This window comes from Bufo gargarizans, chromosome 7, assembly GCF_014858855.1.
Source record: "Bufo gargarizans isolate SCDJY-AF-19 chromosome 7, ASM1485885v1, whole genome shotgun sequence".
Classification (NCBI taxonomy): Eukaryota; Metazoa; Chordata; class Amphibia; order Anura; family Bufonidae; genus Bufo; species Bufo gargarizans.
The window spans coordinates 145184082-145207208 of NC_058086.1; the positions used below are offsets into that span (position 1 = coordinate 145184082).

Consider the following 23127-nt stretch of genomic DNA (forward strand, 5'->3'; position numbering starts at 1 on the left):
CTATCTCAGAATGGCCTGGATAAGTAAAAGCGTTTTAAAGTTATTCACACATAAAGGACACTGGTCAGATTTGCAAAAAATTGCCTGGTCCTTAAGGTGTTAAAGGGTTTCTGTCAGCAGAAAAATGGGTATTAACCTGGCTGACATTAGTTATGTGCTAGTGTCAGCTGAACATAACTATATTAGTCCCATTTCACTGTGCCGCAGTTATTTAGAAAATATAACTCTTATAATATGCAAATTAGCCTATAGGTGCAGGGGGTGCGCATTGCTCCTGCTCCTAGGGCTCCGTTCTCCCACCTCTGGCCACGCCCTGCTACACTTGATTGACAGGGCCAGGCAGCGTTCACGTCCTTCTGCCTGGCTCCGAGTTCGGAGTAAGGGTAGGTCTACACGACCACATTTGTCGCGCGACAGATAGGGCACAACATTTTGTTGCACTAATGTCGCACGACAATTTTTATAATGGCAGTCTATGGTGTCGCACTGCAACATGCGACATGCTGAGACTGCGACGAACAGGTTTTCTGTGACTGTTGCGTCGCAGAATGTTGCAGTGCGACACCATAGACTGCCATTATAAAAATTGTCGCGCGACATTAGTGCAACAAAATGTTGCGCGACAAATGTCATCGTGTAGACCTAGCCTAAATCTTCAGCCGCATACATCACAGTACACCCTCTCCTCCATTGATGCCAGCATTGCTCTTCTTCCGGGTGTACTATGATGTAAGGAAGGAAGTCCACAGCCGGCGAGCATCTCTTCTTGATTACGCTTGTACCGCATACTAAATGGCTGAAGATTTCACTCAAACTCAGGGGCAGGCAGGAGGATGTGAACACTGCCTGGCCCTGTCAATCAAGTGATCAAGTGTAGCAGGGCGTGGCTAGAGGTGGGAAAACGGAGCCTCTAGGAGCAGGAGCAATGTCCCCCCTACCCCCCGCTCCTAGAGGCTCATTTGCACACAGTGACATGGGACTAATAGTTATGTTCAGCTGACACTAGCACATCACTAATGTCAGCCAGGTTAATACCCATTTTTCTGCTGACAGAAACCCTTTAAGAATCACAGCTAGAATCTCATCTATTGAGGTCATGTTACTATTAGGGCTCATGCACACGAACGTATTTTCTTTCCAGGACCGTTCGGTTTTTTTTTTGCGGACCGTATACGGAACTAATTATTTCAATGGGTCTGCAAAAAAAATGGAAGTTACTCCGTGTGCATTCTGTTTTCGTATGTCCGTATTTCCGTTCCACACAAAAATAGAACATATCCTATTATTGTCCGCATTACGAACAAGGATAGTAGTGTTCTATTAGGGGCCAGCTGTTCCGTTCCGCAAAATACAGAATGCACACGAACGTCATCTGTATTTTTTGCGGATCGCAAAATACATACGGTTGTGTGCATGAGGCCTTACCGTAGTACAAGAGGCCGAGTACAAAACATCTGTATAAGTAATGAAAAAAGATCCAGACTTGGTGTGATTAGTTATTAACTTCTCTAACAGGTTTGTAAACTTCAGGGATAATCCTCTAGAGCTGGAAGTTTCACTACCCCCAAGTGAAGATGAAGACGAGGAGAGAGAGCTCTTTGGATTACAGTTCATGCACGCCTATATCCAAGAGAGTACAAATGTTGGGAACAGGTAAGGTCTCCATAAATGTCATATAGACTCAGTGCAACTGCATTTACACATGACAAACCCAATGGTAACTTTTCTAAGTAGAAATGCAAAAGATGTCAACTGTTGTATGTTAAGGGGATGGCAAAGATCTGGATATTTTTCAAACTTTGCATAAATCAATAGAACTGATAAATATGAGAAACTTTGTAAGAAACTTGTCTTTCTCTCCCTCCTAAACTAACATCCTCTGCTAAGTCTGTCTTGAGAGATGAGATGGACTACCAGCTCAACTGAAGGACCAGATTATGAGCTGCCCTCAGAAATCTATGGAGAGGGAAGGAGGAGAAGCAGGCATTTACTCTGATAAAATATATTACAAAGTTTCTAATATTCACCTTTACTATTGATTAATGTAAAGTTTGTTGAAAGGTTAGTTACCTTTTAAAGTTGCTTGAGTCTCATTTCTTCCCACCAGTGCCTCGTGATATGCAGGATATAACCACTTCAGCCATTTACTGGCTACGGCCTTGACCTGCTTTAGCCAGTAACTGACCAATGTAAATTCCTGGATGTCTAGAACCACCAACTATAAATGAGCAGGGGACCCGAGAAGTGACTGAACATAAGAGGAGTATTGTGTGTTTTCTTTTTTAACCCTTTCTACCACTTTTCTATGGAATTTGTATCTGCCAGACAACCCTGTTTAAACAGTAAAACAATATATTTTATAATTAACACAATTAATGATCCTGGAATAACTGTTTGTGTTTCAGACAAAAGGGTTCGGAAGAGAGCTTCTGTGAAATAACTACAATAGTGGAACAACCCTAGATCATGGAGCCCTTCATTTATTGCATCTGCCTTTATAATCCTGAGAAGCACAAGTAGGAATATGCATCACCAACCATGTGCGTCATTCAGTTAGTGGAGCAGAAGAACAGGGTTTCCTGAGCAAGTTGCACACAATCTTTTTACCACAGCCACAATGCTTCAACGTTGCACCACTCTGTTCCTGATGACTTGGTTTCCTGCTGCATAGCATAGTAAAAACCTTGGTAAATAAGATGAAGTCACTTTTCACAATTTAAGAGTTTGCTTTGTGTAACTGAGGTACTGCTGTCAGTATAACATTCTCCAATGATACCTCTGGCTCCGTATAATACTCTAAGCTGGCTTCATATCCCATTCTTTCCAAGTAGTCTACACGTCCACGGTCTATCAGCAGCTTGCAAAGACGTCCTAAATGTTCTCGCTCCTCAACAGAAAGTTGTAACCTAGGGAAACAAAGAACAGAGGCAACATTTATATATGAGAAACAGACAAGAACATGCTTCACGAAGGAGTAAGATATATGAAGACATCAACATTATCATGTCCTCACCCTTGAGCAGATTCTTCATTGCAGCCATTGTTCTTCCGGTCCAGGTCATGCTCTTCTATATCCTCAAAGTTTCCTTTTCCGCTTGAGTTCTCTACCTGAGATGGTCTTCTAGCGCCACATGTAGCCCAGCTGGACATGCGCTGAAAAAGTCCAAATTCCTGCTGCCCAAGCCCTAGCTTTTCAAAAAAGCCTTTGCCCACATAGTGCTGCCAATCACAGCGATGGTGACAGCACAGGGCGATAACGATTCCATCCACACTGCAGTGATTTGTGGGTGCTAGACTGACTGACTGTTCTGCATCTGTTCTGGAGCGCTTCGACTGGGGTTCTCCCTCTGGATTAACGTAATTATGAACAAGACATCGAAGAGCCAAATCTACACAATGAGAGAAGAAAATAGTCGAAAGATGTTAGAATGGCAAACCTGCAACTATACAAGCCTACCATAATTTAGACAGGTTTGGAATTCTGGGTAAATGCTGTATCACCAAGTTTTCCAACTTCATAATATACCTTGTATTTCAATACCTCAATGTTTACTTGATGGCCTCGCTGTCAGCAAATTGAAAAAATCTTGTACAGATCCAGGAGCTGAAGCCATCATAGATCTAACACGTCTCACAACTAAGAGCTTGATACAACTGCACCCATTTTAGGTAACCCTCAGCCTAGAATCCAGGCCAATACGTCAGTTATTTGGTAAGCTATTTCCATCAGTTATTGTGAGCCAAAACCAGTAGTGAAGCCTACTCAGAGATCAGGAATAATGGAAACATTTCCTCCTGTTCCGCGTTTCTGACCTGCACCTGGTTTTGGCTCACAGTAACTGATGGAATTGACTGATCAAATAACTGAAGTTATTTCAGGAAAAAGGTAAAAATGATGCACAAAACGAAATGATGATTATTCAAAAGCTGACTTACCGGTGCCTGCTCCACAGAGGTGTTTGCCAATTCCAATGACAGGAAGCTGTTTCTGTACAAGACTGGGAACTCGATCTAAAAATTGTAAGCCGCAATATGTTTTATACCTTCTCATTATTCACCCCTCCACTAATGGTCACCCCACCGACCTAAACACAGGTGCTGAATGTCAATATGGAGTCTCTCAAATGTCGACTTCCTCTGTTTTCCATCCATCTGTTGACCAAAAAACACATCATATGAATTGTGGATCTACAATACTGGATTCTGTGCCAGATAACATTGTAAAATATAATACACAGGGGGTGTGATAAGCTCCACACAGAGTCTCTTCACATGGGCTGATAGACTGGGCAATGACTGGGACTGTTCATTCCAGATCACGGCCCGATTGTTAGCTGCATTTACAAAACCTAAGGGCCTATGCACACGGCGAAGGAGTGTTTATGCTGCCTGTACGGCAGTGTGTGGAGCCTATAGGGATTAGTAGGGATAGGTAAAGCCTCCTCTCACTGCCGTATAGACATATATAGCTCCCTAGACTAAGCACATTTTATATTCTGTCAGATTTGTACGTATTGGGATAGAATGAAATTGGAAGCATATAGGGGTACTGAAAAAGCCTCATGCACCTCTATGAAAGCCCATTACAGCTCTGTACAAAACAGTATTGTAACGTGACCATGTGCATGATTCAGATTTTAGTGCAGAAGACCACTCCAAATGCATGACTATGTGGTTTAGAGGAAACTGGTATATTATTTCATCATTTATAATCCCACAGTGTCTACCCTGCAATGTAATATTACATGGAACCTTTCTCATTTAGATTGTGTTGAGGTTTAGTCCAAATAGTTAGAACATCACATATACAGCTGCTAAAAAAATAATAGAAGTATATGGCGAAAATAATAACATCATGTGTCAGCAAAAATTGTAGTTGACAATGTAATAAAATGGAAGGTTTGCAGATGAAATAAAAACAGGGACCATAAAATGGGATGTGACAATAAACATAGGAATATAAAGCCAAGCCCTTTCATCACTGTTACTATAGTTCTATAACCTGATATACGCCCAATGTCAGGAGGAAAGAACACTACAGATAGTAATTGTGGCTGGGGTTCCCAGCACTGAAGACTAGAGTGGCAGATGAGCATGCCCCCTGCCGCTGTAATCAATGTCTACAGAGTATATCGGCAAAAAAAAGTGGGTTAGTCAGCACATCCCAATGCGCAGATGCACGCTGCCATGGCTAGAAACATAGAGAAAAAAGACAATGCGACAGGAGAGGTATGGAGTGGGCTCGGCATGCATGTTGGTACCTGCATCCCCTGGAAGTAATGGAGGCCTTTATGGCACCTAAAATGGTAAAAGGCCGAGTGGACCCAGCATGCATGTGGAACCAACACTTCCTGAACTTTATGGCGAATAACAGGTTGTATTTAGTGTTTGGTTCCCGTCTTACAGAGATCACCTTGACGTTTGGCAGACGGGCTCAAATGGTTTTGTACAGCATCTCACTTTATAAATAAGCGTAGCATTAGCACTTAAAGGTTTTTTGTGACTATGGCATTATTGTACTTTATCTGGTTTGCAGAGTGCTGTTGCATTGTCTTTTTTCTCTACAGAATATATCAGGACAGCATCCCATTAGCTGCATGAACTTGTAAGTCGTTTTGTTGGGTAGGCTGCATACAGACACTCACCTTAAATCTAGTCGTGGCTCTTTCTACCAGCAGGAACTGGACATTTTCTGCATCTTCGGTAGCGATGTTCACCCAGTGTGACAACTTTCCTCGGCCTGCTCCAAATTCTACAAAACAACGAGACTGACCAAGCAAACCCAGCCTTTCCAAATGACCCAAAATAGAGCCCTGTGTAAAGGAAAAGATTCATTTGCACCCTGATGACATCCATACAACGCTTACATTCTAGCTCACAGCTGAAAGGGGTTGTACTGGATTTGAAAAACATGTGCTGTATTCCAAAAACAGCCCCAAGCCTGTCCATGATCTGCGCAATACCAGACACAAACTGTGGACTGATGTGGCACTGCTTTCTGGAAGAAAGGAGCCATGTCTTTTCTAACACTCTACTAAATCTTTAATTCAATATGTGGTTTCATTACACTTCAGAGGTCATAATATCATGTAAGCAATATACATAGAAGCAAATAAAAAGGTACACGCAAAAAGACTGCATCGTAAACCTATGAGAGTTTTTTTTATTGATTTGACATAAACAGATATACAATGTCCTGACCTGTTGGCTAGTATATCTTACTGTCTAGGTCCTGCATTCCATAATGTAGTGGTCTTCAAACCTGTGGATCCCCAGAACCACAACAGCTAAAGCTGTCAGAGCATGCTGGGAGCTGCAGTTCAGCAGTAGTTAAAGGGATTATCCAACCCCTATAATGACCCCCCCAATGCCTGGGCCCCTTGTATACATTATACACCTGCTCCCCGACACCCGTGTTGCTTCAGATCCCTACATGGCCGCCAGATGTTTTGATCCACGTGATGGGGCGAGCAGCCAATAGCAGGCCGCGATGAGGACAAGCCTCCCTAGCATTGCGGGAAACGCTAGAAAGGATCATCCCCGTTGCAGCCTGCTATTGGCTGCTCCCCCCGTCGCTCGGATCAAAACATCGGAGATGCAGCGGCGGCCGTGCAGGGATCTGGAGCAATGCGGGTGCTGGGGAGCAGGTAAGTATAATTTATACGAGGGGGCCAGGCATTGGGGGTGTCATTATAGGGGTTGGATAGCCCCTTGTTATAATGCCTAGTGCAGGGCTGGCCAACCTGCGGCTCTCCAGCTGTTGCAAAACTACAACTCCCAGCATGCCTAGATTGCTTACAGCTATCAGCTTACAGCAGGGCATGGTGGGAATTGTAGTTTTACAACAGCTGGAGAGCAGGTTGGCCAGCCCTGGCCTAGTGCCTCACTGGACTGTAGGGACGTAGGGGTGAATTTATTAACCCATGTAAGCAAGAAGTCATTTGAAAGCCACAAAGGTTTGCAGAAGTGACAAGTCTTACAATAGGGATGAGCAAAGTAAGCGTAGTTGATGGGGTGTGGCTCCTGTAGCCAACCACATTTACCATTATTAGCCTCAGAAATTGAGGCACATTGTGACGTAAATCTGCGCCTGTTCATAGCTTGTACACTAGCTTTCCATGGTACAAAAAGATGCACCAGATTTATTAAGATGTGTGCACCCCTCAATAATTTTGGCTCATGTTACTCTAGATTAAAGAGGTTGCGCCAAATTTTCAAGTTATCCTCTATCCACAGGATATGGTGAACTAACTGATCAGTGGGCGTCTAACCGACCTTCACTGATCCCAAAAAAGCGAGTCACGTTCCACTGTCCTAATGGAGCGGCAGAGAGCATGCTCAACCTGCCGCTCTATTAGGACAGGAGAACAGGACCCCAGTTCTCGGGAACGGTGGGTGTCTAAGCGGTCGGACCACCACTGATCATTTAGTCACCTTCAATCCCGTGAATAGGGGGATAACTTGAAAACTTGGCACAACTTCTTTAAAACCAGTGTATGAACTGCATAACAACATAACATTATAGATAAAGAAATCTAATGCACAAGATATGAAAGATCGGCTCACCCCGACACATTAGATTTTGAATGATTTCTTCCAGCGCAGACAAGCTAAATAAAGCATTAAAGGCCATGGACACTTTTGGGGGCAATTTTTTTTTTAATGATTGCATTTTACTCATTTTGAGCTAAAAATATATTTTTTTTATTGGTCTTTATTTAAAAAATTGAGCCGTTCTGTCACAAAGGGTTAACTGTTTGCCGAGCTGTGTGAATGATACTTTCATTTTGTGCCTGTCATCTAATAACCCTTATCTCTAAATTACTAACAGGTCATAAACACTTTTTAGGCCACATTCCTATAAGTAAGATAATAATTTAGCTTTAATGAGTGTTAAGGGTACTTTCACACTTGCGTTGATTGATTCCGGCAGGCAGTTCGCCTGAACTGACTGCCTGATCAGGCAAACAGTATGCAAACGGATGTCATTTTTTCTGACTGATCAGGGTCCTGATCAGTCAGAAAAATGCTTTGCGATAGCTTATCCGTTTTTCCGGTGTCATCAGGCAAAACGGATCCATTTGTTGTTTTTTCCCTCATTTTAAAGGTCTGCGCATGTGCAGACCGGAAGGACGGATCCGGCATTTTGAATGCCGGATCCGGCACTAATACATTCCTTTGGAAAAAAATGCCGGATCCGGCATTCAGGCAAGTCTTCAGTTTTTTCCGCCGGTGATAAAGCATGCTACGGTTTTCTCTTTTGCCTGATCAGTCAAAATGACTGAACTGAAGACATCCTGATGCACCCTGAACGGATTACTCTCCATTCAGAATGCATGGGGATATACCTGATCAGTTATTTTCCGGTATAGAGCCCCTAGGACGGAACTCAGCGCCGGAAAAGAAAAACGCTAGTGTGAAAGTAGCCTTAGAGATCAGACATCAGCTGAGCTGCCTGACAGAACAGAGTGAAAATCCAGATCCTACTACTAGATAAACTCAAAGCAGGGAAAAAGACTCAACCAACTGAAAAATATATATTTGTAGCTCAAAATGAGTACAATGCAGTGATAAAAAAAAAATTGCCCCAAAAGAGTACATTTTCTATAATATAATTTCTATATACAGCTACATTGGTCTTCATGCATAAAGCCCATAATAAAGAAATCTGTACCAGGCTGTACCTGCTGTTTGAGATGTTTGGAGGCAGAATCTCCATTTGCTGGATCGTTCAGAGCTTCGTGTAATGCTGGATGACAAAGTTTCTTGTCTGGCCGAGGGGGGTCTAAGCCTGTATGTACAAGGGAGTATATAATAGTGTAAGAGACACAAACACACTTGTCCAAGGAGTATATTTAATCTATTTAATTTAGTGTTTGTATGTCGTTAAAAGATATTGACAGTATCCACTATAATAGTGATCTCCACAGCCCCCCACCCCTTAACACTGACCCCCCCCCCCACAGTGCTCAGTCTCCTTAAAATGGGACCTCCAAAGCAACCCACCCCCTTAACTTTGACCTTCACAGCAGCCTGCTCCTTTAACAGTGAGTTCCACAGCACCCTACCCCCTTAACTGTGACCTCCACCATTCCCAGCCCCCTTAAAAGAGACCTCCATAGCGACTGCCCCTTTAACAGTGACTGCCACAGTACCCCGCTCCCTTAACAGTGAACTCACAGTACCCCGCTGCCGTAACAGTGACCTCACAGTACCCCACTCACTGCCGTAACAGTGACCTCACAGTACCCCACTGCCCCTTTAATAGTGGCCTCCACAGTCACCTCCTCCCTTAACAGTGACCTCCACAGTGCCCGCCCCTTTAACACTTACCTCCACAGAGGCCTGCCCCTTAACAGTAACATCCACAGCGCCCTCTCCTTTAACAGTTACCTCCACAGCGGCTGCCCCTTTATTAGTGACCTCCACAGTACCCTATCTCCTTAACAGTGATTTACACAATAACCAGCCCCCTTAACAGTGACCACCACAGAGCTCCGTTCCCTTAAAATTTGACCGTTACAACACCCCTTAACAGTGACCTCTACAGCACTCCGCCCCTTAACACTGACCTCTATAGCTGACCGTCCCCTTAACTGTGACCTCCACTGTTCCCTGCCCCTTCAACAGAGACCTCCACAGTGCCTGTCCCTTTAACAGTGACCTCCATAGCATCCTGTCCCCATGCCGCTATCAGCGCTGACCCCAGCACATCAAGGGTTAATTCACTGATGCCGGTGCATACAGTGGGGGTCCAGCTATCTGTGACTGCTTCCATTGCTTGGCCGGGGCATGCGCACTGCGATGCCCATTGTGGGTGTCTCTGGTCCGCCTCCTCGCCGCTGTTTCTCGCCGTTGGCTGGCGCATGCGTAGTAGCTACTGCGATGCCGTGCCCACAATGGGCATCGCAGTGCGCATGCCCCGGCCAAGCAATGGATAGTGCAGGCGCGGGATCTCGCTGCAGAGAAGGAGGACGCAAAGGAAGAGCGGGGCGGGCAGAGGAAGAGGCTGGGGCGGGGATATGACGAAAAGAGGCAGAACAGCCTGGGCTCCAACCCCTCCCTGGGCACTTGTGAGCCCTAATTTACATATGAATAAAAGTCAGTTTTTGCCTTGGGGGAAATTCACAAACAAACATCAAAGGTACCATTAGAATCATAGACTGCTATGCTAGAGTGCTATGTAAGCGGTGCATTAGGTCACAATCTTGTAACAGACTATCTTTAAACCATCATCTCATCCTGCAAAAAATGAGACCCTACCTAAGACAATCGCCCAAAAATAAATAAATAAAACTATGGAGACACTAAAACATGATTTCTTTTTGTTTAAAAAATTATATCATTGTGTAAAACTTACATAAATAAAAAAAAGTACCGGTATACATATTAGGTATCGCCATGTCCGTAAGAACCTACTGTATAAAAATATCACATGACCTAACCCTCCATGAGAACACAGTAAAAAAAAAAAAAGTGTCAAAAAGTGTAATACCAAGCGATAAAAAAGTCATATGCACCCTAAAATAGTACCAATCAAACTGTCATCTCATACTGCAAAAAATTAGACCCTACCTAAGACAATAGCAAAAAAAAATAGTGCATGTCCTATTTTTTTCTAGTTTGCGGACAAGGATAGGCATTATTACAATGGATCCGCAAAAACACATACGGTCATGTGCATGTAGCCTAAAGGTGCACGTGGTTTTTCAGATGTGATTATGATATGGTTTTACTGCACCTCAACCTCTATCTATGAATACACCCTACCTCAGGGATCAGCAACCTTTGGCACTCCAGCTGTTGGGAAACTATAATTCCCAGCATGCTCCATTCAGAGCAAGTATTTATGCTGGGAGTTGTAGTTTCACAACAGCTGGAGTGCCGGAGGTTGCCTATCCCTGCCCTACATCAACAATGCAACCAGAATCTGCTCTGTACAGCCAGGGAATATACAGGGAGAAGCATCCTCAATGTTAGGGCTCATTCAGACGGCCGTCTGAATGAGTTTGCATCCTTTCCACAATTTTGTTCAGTTTTTTTTCGGACCCATTCAAATGAACGGACACGGAAAGAAAATATGTGTATGAGCCCTTAAAGTGGGTTGTCCTTAGGACAGGTCATCAATAGTGACATCACGTTAATCGGTCACATGGCCTATTTGCAGCTTAGCCCTATTGAAGTGAATGAGCCCGAGCGGCAATACCAAACACAGCCACTATTCATGTACGGCGCTACGTCTGGTAAGCTGTGAAGACGCAGCAGCGGAGCATCACAGCCTCTATGTAGAGCTGATAAGCGGAAGTGCCAGGAGTCGGACACCCCCCCCCCCCCCCCCCCCTCCTTTCACAATCAGATATTGATGGCCTCAGAATTAAACTCCCAGAAAACTTCTTTAAAGGAACCTTACCCATCACCATGAAAATGCTGTGCAATCTGCTGGCAGCATGCTATAGAGCAGGAGGAGCTGAGCAGATTGATATATTGTTTTGTGGGAATAATAATCGGTAAAACTTGTAATTTATTTTGTTAACTCCATGCTCTATGCCTAGCAGTCATGTAGGTGCTGCTGTCAGTGATTGAAGGCTAACTGTGCATACAGAGACAGCTGTCAATCAGCGACTAGGACCGCCCACATGACTCCTAAGCATAGAAAGCAGGTTATTAAATGAATAAGTGACTTTCCCACTGAAAATACTGAATATTTTCCCATAAAACTATATATGAATCTGCTCAGCTCCTCCTGCTCTATAACATACTGCCTGCAGATTGCATTGAATTTTCATGGTGAGAATAGGTAACCTATTAAGGAGTTGTCTCACCCTTTTGTAAATCCAAACCAGCTTCACTAATACCCAGTGATCACCTGTTATCATGGGGAAGCCATGTCTGGGCACTCATTTCCTCTGCAGCGGCTGAAAATTTAGTATCACATGGCCCCCATCCAAATCAATGGCCGTCACTGTAACAGAAGTACAGGCCACGTCCACTACAGTGGGATCCGGTCTCCTCTGCTCATGGAGAGGAATACCAAGCGGGAGTGGCGCCCATATGTCATAACAGGGTGCATAGATACGGGGTGTCTTAACCACCTCCTGACCGCTGTACGCATATATGCGTCCGGGAGGTGGTTGCTTTACTCCTCCTGGATGCATATACGCGTCATCTCGCGCGACGCAAGATTTCCTGTGAACGCGCGCGCGCGCTCACAGGAACGGAAGGTAAGCGAGTGGATCTCCAGCCTGCCAGCGGCGATCGCTCGCTGGCAGGCTGGAGATCCGAATTTTTTAACCCCTAACAGGTATATTAGACGCTGTTTTCATAACAGCGTCTAATATACCTCCTACCTGGTCCTCTGGTGGTCCCTTTTGTTAGGATCGACCACCAGAGGACTCAGGTAGGTCAGTACAGTCGCACCAAACACCACACTACACTACACCCCCCCCCGTCACTTATTAACCCCTTATAAACCCCTGATCACCCCATATAAACTCGCTGATCACCCCCCTGTCATTGATCACCGCCCTGTCATTGATCACCCCCCTGTCATTGATCACCCCCCTGTCAGGCTCCGTTCAGACGTCCGTATGATTTTTACGGATCCACGGATACATGGATCGGATCCGCAAAAAGCATACGGACGTCTGAATGGAGCCTTACAGGGGGGTGATCAATGACAGGCGGGTGATCACCCATATACACTCCCTGATCACCCCCCTGTCATTGATCACCCCCCTGTCATTGATCACCCCCCTGTAAGGCTCCATTCAGACGTCCGCATGTGTTTTGTGGATCCGATCCATGTATCCATGGATCCGTAAAAATCATGCGGACGTCTGAATGGAGCCTTACAGGGGGGTGATCAATGACAGGCGGGTGATCACCCATATACACTCCCTGATCACCCCCCTGTCATTGATCACCCCCCTGTCATTGATCACCCCCCTGTAAGGCTCCATTCAGACGTCCGCATGATTTTTACGGATCCATGGATACATGGATCGGATCCACAAAACACATGCGGACGTCTGAATGGAGCCTTACAGGGGGTGATCAATGACAGGCGGGTGATCACCCATATACACTCCCTGATCACCCCCCTGTCATTGATCACCCCCCTGTAAGGCTCCATTCAGACGTCCGCATGTGTTTTGTGGATCCTATCCATGGATCCGTAAAAATCATGCGGATGTCTGAATGGAGCCTTACAGGGGGGGTGATCAGTGACAGGGGGGTGATCACCCTGATCACCCCCTGTCATTGATAACCCCCCTGTAAGGCTCCATTCAGACGTCCGCATGTGTTTTGTGGATCCGATCCATGTATCCATGGATCCGTAAAAAATCATGCGGATGTCTGAATGGAGCCTTACAGGGGGGGTGATCAGTGACAGGGGGGGTGATCACCCTGATCACCCCCTGTCATTGATAACCCCCCTGTAACGCTCCATTCAGACGTCCGCATGTGTTTTGTGGATCCGATCCATGTATCCATGGATCCGTAAAAAATCATGCGGATGTCTGAATGGAGCCTTACAGGGGGGGGTGATCAGTGACAGGGGGGTGATCACCCTGATCACCCCCTGTCATTGATAACCCCCCTGTAAGGCTCCATTCAGACGTCCGCATGTGTTTTGTGGATCCGATCCATGTATCCATGGATCCGTAAAAAATCATGCGGATGTCTGAATGGAACCTTACAGGGGGGGTGATCATTGACAGGGGGGTGATCACCCTGATCACCCCCTGTCATTGATAACCCCCCTGTAAGGCTCCATTCAGACGTCCGCATGTGTTTTGTGGATCCGATCCATGTATCCGTAAAAAATCATGCGGATGTCTGAATGGAGCCTTACAGGGGGGGTGATCAGTGACAGGGGGGTGATCACCCTGATCACCCCCTGTCATTGATAACCCCCCTGTAAGGCTCCATTCAGACGTCCGCATGTGTTTTGTGGATCCGATCCATGTATCCATGGATCCGTAAAAAATCATGCGGATGTCTGAATGGAACCTTACAGGGGGGGGTGATCATTGACAGGGGGGTTATCACCCTGATCACCCCCTGTCATTGATAACCCCCCTGTAAGGCTCCATTCAGACGTCCGCATGTGTTTTGCGGATCTGATCCATGGATCCGTAAAAATTATACGGACGTCTGAATGGAGCCTTACAGGGGGGTGATCAATGACAGGGGGGTGATCAGGGAGTCTATATGGGTGATCACCCCCCTGTCATTGATCACCCCCCCCCTGGTAAGGCTCCATTCAGACATTTTTTTTGGCACAAGTTAGCGGAAATTTTTTGTTTGTTTTAGTTTTAGTTTTTTCTTACAAAGTCTCATATTCTACTAACTTGTGTCAAAAAATAAAATCTCACATGATCTCACCATACCCCTCACGGAATCCAAATGCGTAAACATTTTTAGACATTTATATTCCAGACTTCTTCTCACGCTTTAGGGCCCCTAAAAAGCCAGGGCAGTATAAATACCCCACATGTGACCCCATTTCGGAAAGAAGACACCCCAAGGTATTCCGTGAGGGGCATATTGAGTCCATGAAAGATTTAAATTTTTGTCCTAAGTTAGCGGAAAGTGAGACTTTGTGAGAAAAAAACTAAAAAAATCAATATCCGCTAACTTATGCAAAAAAAAAAAATATTTTAGGAACTCGCCATGCCCCTCATTGAATACCTTTACAAAGTGGGGTCACATGTGGGGTATTTATACTGCCCTGGCTTTTTAGGGGCCCGAAAGTGTGAGAAGAAGTCTGGGATCCAAATGTCTAAAAATGCCCTCCTAAAAGGAATTTGGGCCCCTTTGCGCATCTAGGCTGCAAAAAAGTGTCACACATGTGGTATCGCCGTACTCAGGAGAAGTTGGGCAATGTGTTTTGGGGTGTCATTTTACATATACCCATGCTGGGTGAGAAAAATATCTTGGTCAAATGCCAACTTTGTATAAAAAAATGGGAAAAGTTGTCTTTTGCCAAGATATTTCTCTCACCCAGCATGGGTATATGTAAAATGACCCCCCAAAACACATTCCCCAACTTCTCCTGAGTACAGCGATACCAGATGTGTCACACTTTTTTGCTGCCAAGGTGGGCAAAGGGGCACATATTCCAAAGTGCACCTTTTGGATTTCACGCCACAAGTGACCCCATTTTGGAAAGAAGACACCCCAAGGTATTCAGTGAGGGGCATGGCGAGTTCCTAGAATTTTTTATTTTTTGTCACAAGTTAGCGGAAAATGATGATTTTTCTTTTTTTTTCTTTTTTCCTTACAAAGTCTCATATTCCACTAACTTGCGACAAAAAATAAAAAATTCTAGGAACTCGCCATGCCCCTCACGGAATACCTTGGGGTGTCTTCTTTCCAAAATGGGGTCACTTGTGGCGTAGTTATACTGCCCTGGCAATTTAGGGGCCCAAATGTGTGAGAAGTACCTTGCAATCAAAATGTGTAAAAAATGCCCTGCAAAATCCGAAAGGTGCACTTTGGAATATGTGACCCTTTGCCCACCTTGGCAGCAATAAAGTGTGACACATCTGGTATCGCCGTACTCAGGAGAAGTTGGGCAATGTGTTTTGGGGTGTCATTTTACATATACCCATGCTGGGTGAGAAAAATATCTTGGTCAAATGCCAACTTTGTATAAAAAAATGGGAAAAGTTGTCTTTTGCCAAGATATTTCTCTCATCCAGCATGGGTATATGTAAAATGACACCTCAAAACACATTCCCCAACTTCTCCTGAGTACGGCGATACCAGATGTGTCACACTTTTTTGCTGCCAAGGTGGGCAAAGGGGCACATATTCCAAAGTGCACCTTTTGGATTTCACCGGTCATTTTTTACACATTTTGATTGCAAAGTTCTTCTCACACATTTGGGCCCCTAAATTGCCAGGGCAGTATAACTACCCCACAAGTGACCCCATTTTGGAAAGAAGACACCCCAAGGTATTCTGTGAGGGGCATGGTGAGTTCCTAGAATTTTTCATTTTTTGTCGCAAGTTAGTGGAATATGAGACTTTGTAAGAAAAAAAAATAAAAATAAAATCATCATCATTTTCCGCTAACTTGTGACAAAAAATAAAAAGTTCTATGAACTCACTATGCCCATCAGCGAATACCTTAGGGTGTCTACTTTCCGAAATGGGGTCATTTGTGGGGGTTTTCTACTCTTTGGGCATTGTAGAACCTCAGGAATCATGACAGGTGCTCAGAAAGTCAGAGCTGTTTCAAAAAGCGGAAATTCACATTTTTGTACCATAGTTTGTAAATGCTATAACTTTTACCCAAACCATTTTTTTTTGCCCAAACATTTTTTTTTTATCAAAGACATGTAGAACAATAAATTTGGCGAAAAATTTATATATGGATGTCGTTTTTTTTGCAAAATTTTACAGCTGAAAGTGAAAAATGTCATTTTTTTGCAAAAAAATCGTTACATTTTGATTAATAACAAAAAAAGTAAAAATGCCAGCAGCAATGAAATACCACCAAATGAAAGCTCCATTAGTGAGAAGAAAAGGAGGTAAAATTCATTTGGGTGGTAAGTTGCATGACTGAGCGATAAACGGTGAAAGTAGTGTAGTGCCGAAGTGTAAAAAGTGCTCTGGTCATGAAGGGGGTTTCACCTAGCGGGGCTGAAGTGGTTAATGAGACAAACCGCATAAGCAAAACACCATTGATATTATGAATTCAGCTCTGAAGGAAAACAAGCTACAATACAGCTTTACAACTAATATCAAAATCAGGCCTTGGGATGGAGACTACAATACAAACTGAATGACTCTCACAGGTAGAGAAAGAACCCAATGAGATGTGTCATGTTGGCACTACACTGAACGTATGCCATCTTTCATGCCACCAGTAGTCTTCTGTCACAGTTGTCAGATCCTGAACCTGACTCACTTACCAGCAGTGACCTGTACCAGCGTGTCTGTAAGCCTCCTCAGATCTTCTTTGGACAAGGAACCAAGGCTCACCTAAAAATATAAACTTATCAATAAAGGCGATGTAGTCAGATGAAATCTGTAGCAGCTTCTGTGGTCCGCAAAACACAGGTACCGGCCGTGTGTGCGTTCCACATTTTGTTTGAAAAAGGCAGTTTAGATGAAACGCGTCACATCTGCCTGTATCCTGTCTATGGCAATGAAGTGAAGATTTATTAGCATCAAAAAGTGAGTGCTGATTCTTCTACTTGCATTTTGGGGGAAGGAACGTCCTGCCCTCTTTAGAACAGTCCTATCCTTGTACATAAAACGGACAAGAATAGGACATGTTCTATTTTTTTTTTTTGTGGGTGCCACAGAACAGACATACAGCTGTGGACAGCACACGGTGTACATTGAAGTGAATGGGTCCACATCTGACCCACACAAAATACCTTAGTGTGAATGGGGCCTTAGCCTAGGGACTCCGTCTTTGGCTGCCAGTGACTGCAAAGTGTTGAGGGTACTACCTCAGTTTTACCTGGAAAACGATGCAGCCATTGGCAAAGGCATGTGTAGTAACCACCACAGCGCGTGTCCCAACCCTTGATTAAAAAGGTTGTCTCACTTCAGTAAATGATATTTATCATGTAGAGAAAGTTAATACAAGGCACTTACTAATGTATTGTGATTGTCCATATTGCATCCTTTGCTGGCTGGATTCATTTTTCCATCACGTTATACACTGCTTTTTTCCATGGTTATGACCACCCTGCAATCCATCAGTGGTGGTCGTGCTTGCACACTATAGAAAAAAAGCAGTCTTTGGTGGCCGGGACCATAGGAGCGCAAATAGGCTGGTGCTTTTTCCTATAGTGTGCAAGAACGGCCACCACTGCTGGATTACAGGGTGGTCGTAACCATGGAAACGAAAAGTGTATAATGTGATGGGAAAAATTTGTCTAACCAGCAAAGGAAGCAATATGGACAATCATAATACATTAGTAAGTGCCTTCTATTAATTTTCTCAACATGATAAATGTCAGTTGCTGAAGTGAGACAACCCCTTTAAACGTCAATGTAAAGAGGGCCTGTCACCTCTTCAGACATGTCTGTTTTAGTAATTACTTCCATAACTCTTGGCATAACCATTCTGGAGCACCCTTTCTTATAACTCTGCATTGTGCTATTCTTTTACTATTCCTCCTAGAATAAATTGTCAACTAGGTGTTACCAGTTGGGGGTGTGTCACGTCATAGTTTAACACAGCCCAGTCACTGCGGACTCTGTCGCAATGTGTAGGGACACACTCCTTTGACAAGGGGAATGGTAGCACCCAGTTGTCAATTATTCATACCTTTCTGGGAGGAATAACCGAGGAATGGCACAATGTAGATTTATAAGAAAAAAATGCACAAGAATAGTTATATAATGGGGAAAAAAAGAATGTATTAAAACAGATGTCAGGAGTGGTGACCTAGGTTCTAAAAAAAAAAAAGAAAATTCTGTGGAAAATTCAGGTCAGGTCAGGTGTTTCTACACGTCGCACATACCTGAAGGGAGCGAGATGTCCACAAGCACAGTCACCTCTCTGCTGCACAGCGACGCAGACATGTGACTGTATCTGAAGTCTCACCAAATGTCTACAACATCTTACTAAGGGCTCATGCACACGACCGTATGTATTTTGCGGTACGCAAAAAAACTAAACGGATGACATCTGTGTGACATCCATATTTTTTGCGGATCCACTGTAACAATGCCTGTCCTTGTCCGCATAACACGGACAAAAATAGGAAATGTTCATTTTTTTTTTTGCGGAACAAACTTGCGGACATGCGGATACAAAATGCAAACAGAGTCGTTTCCGCTTTTTTATGCGGCCCCATTGAAATGAATGGTTCCGCAAAAAATAAGTTTGTGTGCATGAGCCCTAATTCTGTGATTTCCTTCCCTTTGCTACCTGGACTGTCTGAGACTCGTTAATTCAAATGAGTCAAGAAGAAAAACGAAGAACCTGGACGTCATACGGATGTCAAGATACCCTGTGCTTTGTGGATGGAAATCAGAATGGCCTCCTGATTTAGGCCTCGTTCACACTTCAGGGTTTGGTCAGTGATCTCCATCAGTGATTTGTGAGCCAAAACCAGAAGTGGAGCCTCCACAGACATGAGGTAGAAGGGAAAGATCTGCTCCTGTTCTGTGTTTAGAGTTGCACCTGGTTTTGGCTCACAAATCACTGATGGAAATCACTGACCAAACACTGAAGTGTGAACGAGGCCTTAGTCGTCACTGGTAGTAATGGAACTGCAGGATATGACACACCTTACCTGTTCCTGACCTTTATCTGCCGCCACGGCTCCAGAATTCACATCACGCACATAAAAAACCTGTAAAAATAAAAAAATCTACGTGGGAACAATTTTGGACAAAGTCTTGCTCTCAAGATGGCTCCCACATCCTGAAGAGCTTATACCTGTGCCATGAACTCTTCAGCACTGCTCAGAAATAAAGCTACTTTGTGTAAACTCCCCACACTACGGCCACTTTTACGCATGTGTTCATTCTATGACACATGCTCTGTGTACTTCCTGGAGAGAACACTGCTCCTTTCAAAGATTTATGGTGCTGTGTGTTACTACCTGACCCCAGGTCTATTGTGCAGTGCTCATATAATGCCGTGAGTACAGTACAGTAGACCCGCGGTCTATATCTTCTAGACCAAACACTGCTCCTCTGACATGAACTCACAACATCATAAAGATTTATTGTGCTGTGCGTTCCTGACTGACCACGGGTCTACTGTACTGCACTCATGTTCAGGCCCCCCCAGAGCGTTTCGCTTGGGGGACACATGGGGGCCATGACACCATAAATGTTTGTATTTTAGTATGGTTTTGCTCTCCTTTATCTCTCCCCCACCCTTTTCCTTGCTTTCCCGCTCTTTTATTTCAGGTTTACATCAAGTGGTTAAGTTCTGTCAGAATCAGCTGGTTTGAGCCGGTCTCACCTGAGCCTTGGATGACAAGCAGGGATCCTCTCTGATTGGTGCAGCTGGTTGCTGGGGGAGATTTCCGGACAGCTGATTGGTGTGGATGCCAGCGGCGGGAAAGTATGGTCCCTAAAAAGAGGGTTTCGGCGGCGCTTCTGGGCCAGCTTTATCAAGACCGGATCGTCGCCCTGCCTCCCTATTCTTATGTTTTATGTCGCTTTGCTTTATAAGAGGGGCTGTATGACTTTAGCTATTGCTGAGTGGATTTTGGTAATTATTGGAGTTTTTAATGGTTATTTATTTAATGAATTTGAAGTTTTAATTATTTATTAATTTATTTACCCTTAATAAAGCATTGCGGCCATTTTTATTCCAACACAAGGTGTCATGTCTTTATTTTATTAATTACTATGGTTCAGTTATTAAGTCTGAAAGGGGTCACTTGCCTCCATGGCATTGTGTCAGTACAGTACAACAGATCTGAGGTCAGGAAGGAACTCACAGCACCATAAATCATTATGATGTTGTGAGTTCATGTCAGAGGAGCAGTGTTTGGTCCAGAAAATACAGACCGCGGGTCTACTATACTGTACTCACGGCATTATATAAGTACTGTACAATAGACCTGGGGTCAGGTAGGAACTCACAGCACTATTAATTATTATGGTAAAACAGTGTTCAGTCTGGAAAATACAGCTGACACATGGAGTATGTTTCCTCGACTGAACACTGGCCCATTAGTAGTCTCTAAACATTACACAACCTGTGTCAAGAAAATGTGGAGGTACTGTGGTACTTTCAGGTACTAGCTTTTATAACCCACAATATAAACGGGCAGTGTTCAAGCCGTTAGGATGTGAGCAGTGATGGAGATGGTGGTAGGAATGGCCTCATGGATGGTGACATATTCATGAAGACACAGGAGTACAGCTCTGCAGGCTCCAAGCTGTTAATACAAGCACTGACACCCGGACCATTTCTATATTCCAGTTATATACCCGAAAATACTCATTTCATTCTACATATTGACACATATCTTTGGCCCCATCAGGAGGAATATAGAGAAGAAATTTAGGTTATTTATATCCTTGTCCAACTACAACCCAACCCCTTCTGTACATCGAGGATGACGTACATGAGTGAATAGCCTACTGTATACATACTGGTGGAGGTTTCTCCCTGGAGTTGCACTTCTTTAGATGTTTTTGGAGCTGATCTTCATAAACTGTGCTACAAGAGAAGTAAAGGGAATACTGTATCAAATAAGGCAATGAGATGCCCTCCTGCGCTGCTGTAATCATGTCATGACACTCACTGCTTGGGGTCCAGAGGACAAGGCATCCGGATTCTGCTGCTGTGCTCCTGGAATAAAAGCACAGACAATAAATCAGGTTTAGGCGACAGCGTTTTAAAGGGGTCTTCTGGGACTGCTACACAGACGCTCCTACTACTCCGTTTGTTTTCATCCTGTATGTAGCACTTTGTGCTGCTGTATCCAACCAAACCCATGATGCACTTCTCCACCACGCAGAATGGGAGATAGGAGCAATACATTTAAAAGAAATACATCACAAAACTTCACAAATGTTTATTTTAAAGGATGTGTCAAGAAATGTTGTGTGATCATACTGCCATCTACCACCAGACTGGCTGCAGTCCAGCCGGTGCCCATGTTGCCATCCACTACAAGACTGGCTGCAGTCCAGCCGGTGCCCATGTTGCCATCCACTACAAGACTGGCTGCAGTCCAGCCGGTGCCCATGTTGCCCTCTACCACAAGACTGGCTGCAGTCCAGCCGGTGCCCATGTTGCCATCCACTACAAGACTGGCTGCAGTCCAGCCGGTGCCCATGTTGCCATCCACTACAAGACTGGCTGCAGTCCAGCCGGTGACCATGTTGCCATCCACTACAAGACTGGCTGCAGTCCAGCCGGTGACCATGTTACCATCCACTACAAGACTGGCTGCAGTCCAGCCGGTGACCATGTTACCATCCACTACAAGACTGGCTGCAGTTCAGCTGGTGACCATGTTACCATCCACTACAAGACTGGCTGCAGTTCAGCTGGTGACCATGTTGCCATCCACTACAAGACTGGCTGCCGTCCAGCCGGTGACCATGTTGCCCTCTACCACAAGACTGGCTGCAGTCCAGCCGGTGACCATGTTACCATCCACTACAAGACTGGCTGCAGTTCAGCTGGTGACCATGTTACCATCCACTACAAGACTGGCTGCAGTTCAGCTGGTGACCATGTTGCCATCCACTACAAGACTGGCTGCCGTCCAGCCGGTGACCATGTTGCCCTCTACCACAAGACTGGCTGCAGTCCAGCCGGTGCCCATGTTGCCCTCTACCACAAGACTGGCTGCAGTCCAGCCGGTGCCCATGTTGCCATCCACTACAAGACTGGCTGCAGTCCAGCCGGTGCCCATGTTGCCATCCACTACAAGACTGGCTGCAGTCCAGCCGGTGCCCATGTTGCCATCCACTACAAGACTGGCTGCAGTCCAGCCGGTGACCATGTTGCCATCCACTACAAGACTGGCTGCAGTCCAGCCGGTGACCATGTTACCATCCACTACAAGACTGGCTGCAGTTCAGCTGGTGACCATGTTGCCATCCACTACAAGACTGGCTGCCGTCCAGCCGGTGACCATGTTGCCCTCTACCACAAGACTGGCTGCAGTCCAGCCGGTGCCCATGTTGCCACCTAATACAAGACTGGCTTCAGTCCAGCCGGGGACTATGTTGCCACTTACCACAAGACTGGTTGCAGTCCAGCCGGTGCCCATGTTGCCATCCACCACAAGACTGGCTGCAGTCCAGCCGGTGCCCATGTTGCCATCCACCACAAGACTGGCTGCAGTGCAGCCTGTGCCCATGTTGCTTTGCCACCAATTAGTCACTACCCAACGCCCCCCATCTGAAAGCATACCATATCATACATTACCTCCCCATTTTCGGCATGCTCCCCGCAAAACTTCTTCCCCTCTCCTACGATCATCTTACAATATCGTTTCTTCCTCTGAACGAAATGGCTGCACCTTCCCAGCACGGGACCTGCGCACGGTTCCCTCTGCTCCATGCTGTCCTATGTGAGATGTATTCACTGCTCCTCTACAACCTTTTCCACGTCCCCTTTGCTTTACTATTTTTGACCTTAACAAACATGGCCGATGAGGAGGCAAC

At 44.9% G+C, this 23127-nt stretch overlaps 2 protein-coding genes across 2 annotated transcripts in view; one reads left to right on the forward strand and one right to left on the reverse strand.

Moving 5' to 3' along the window:
• LRRC39 (leucine rich repeat containing 39) overlaps positions 1-2539 on the forward strand; it is a 27749-nt gene extending 25210 nt beyond the window's left edge. The window contains exons 8-9 of the mRNA XM_044301813.1: positions 1516-1653; positions 2406-2539. Of these exons, the coding sequence (XP_044157748.1) occupies positions 1516-1653; positions 2406-2463 (196 nt within the window). The 3' untranslated portion in view covers positions 2464-2539. The remainder of the gene's footprint in view (positions 1-1515; positions 1654-2405) is intronic.
• Positions 2463-23125, reverse strand: TRMT13 (tRNA methyltransferase 13 homolog). Its single transcript, XM_044301812.1, has 11 exons — positions 22889-23125; positions 21249-21295; positions 21097-21163; positions 19272-19331; positions 16926-16995; positions 8685-8791; positions 5646-5813; positions 4086-4152; positions 3937-4011; positions 3014-3389; positions 2463-2906 (listed from the first exon to the last, which is right to left on the reverse strand). Exons 1-11 carry the CDS (start codon positions 23021-23023, stop codon positions 2717-2719), a joined length of 1362 nt encoding a protein of 453 aa, XP_044157747.1. The 5' UTR covers positions 23024-23125; the 3' UTR covers positions 2463-2716.
• Positions 23126-23127: the final 2 nt, after the last annotated feature.

Bases quoted from the DNA above. Each gene is read 5' to 3' on its own strand.
- TRMT13 (XM_044301812.1), bottom strand. From the start codon at position 23,023: ATGGAGCAGAGGGAACCGTGCGCAGGTCCCGTGCTGGGAAGGTGCAGC. The intron at 8,792-16,925 runs GTAAGTGAGTCA...TTGTACATACAG, and splicing joins GCTGGTACAGGTCACTGCTG to GCTTAGACCCCCCTCGGCCA. The intron at 3,390-3,936 runs GTAAGTCAGCTT...CTCATTGTGTAG, and splicing joins CCTCTGTGGAGCAGGCACCG to ATTTGGCTCTTCGATGTCTT.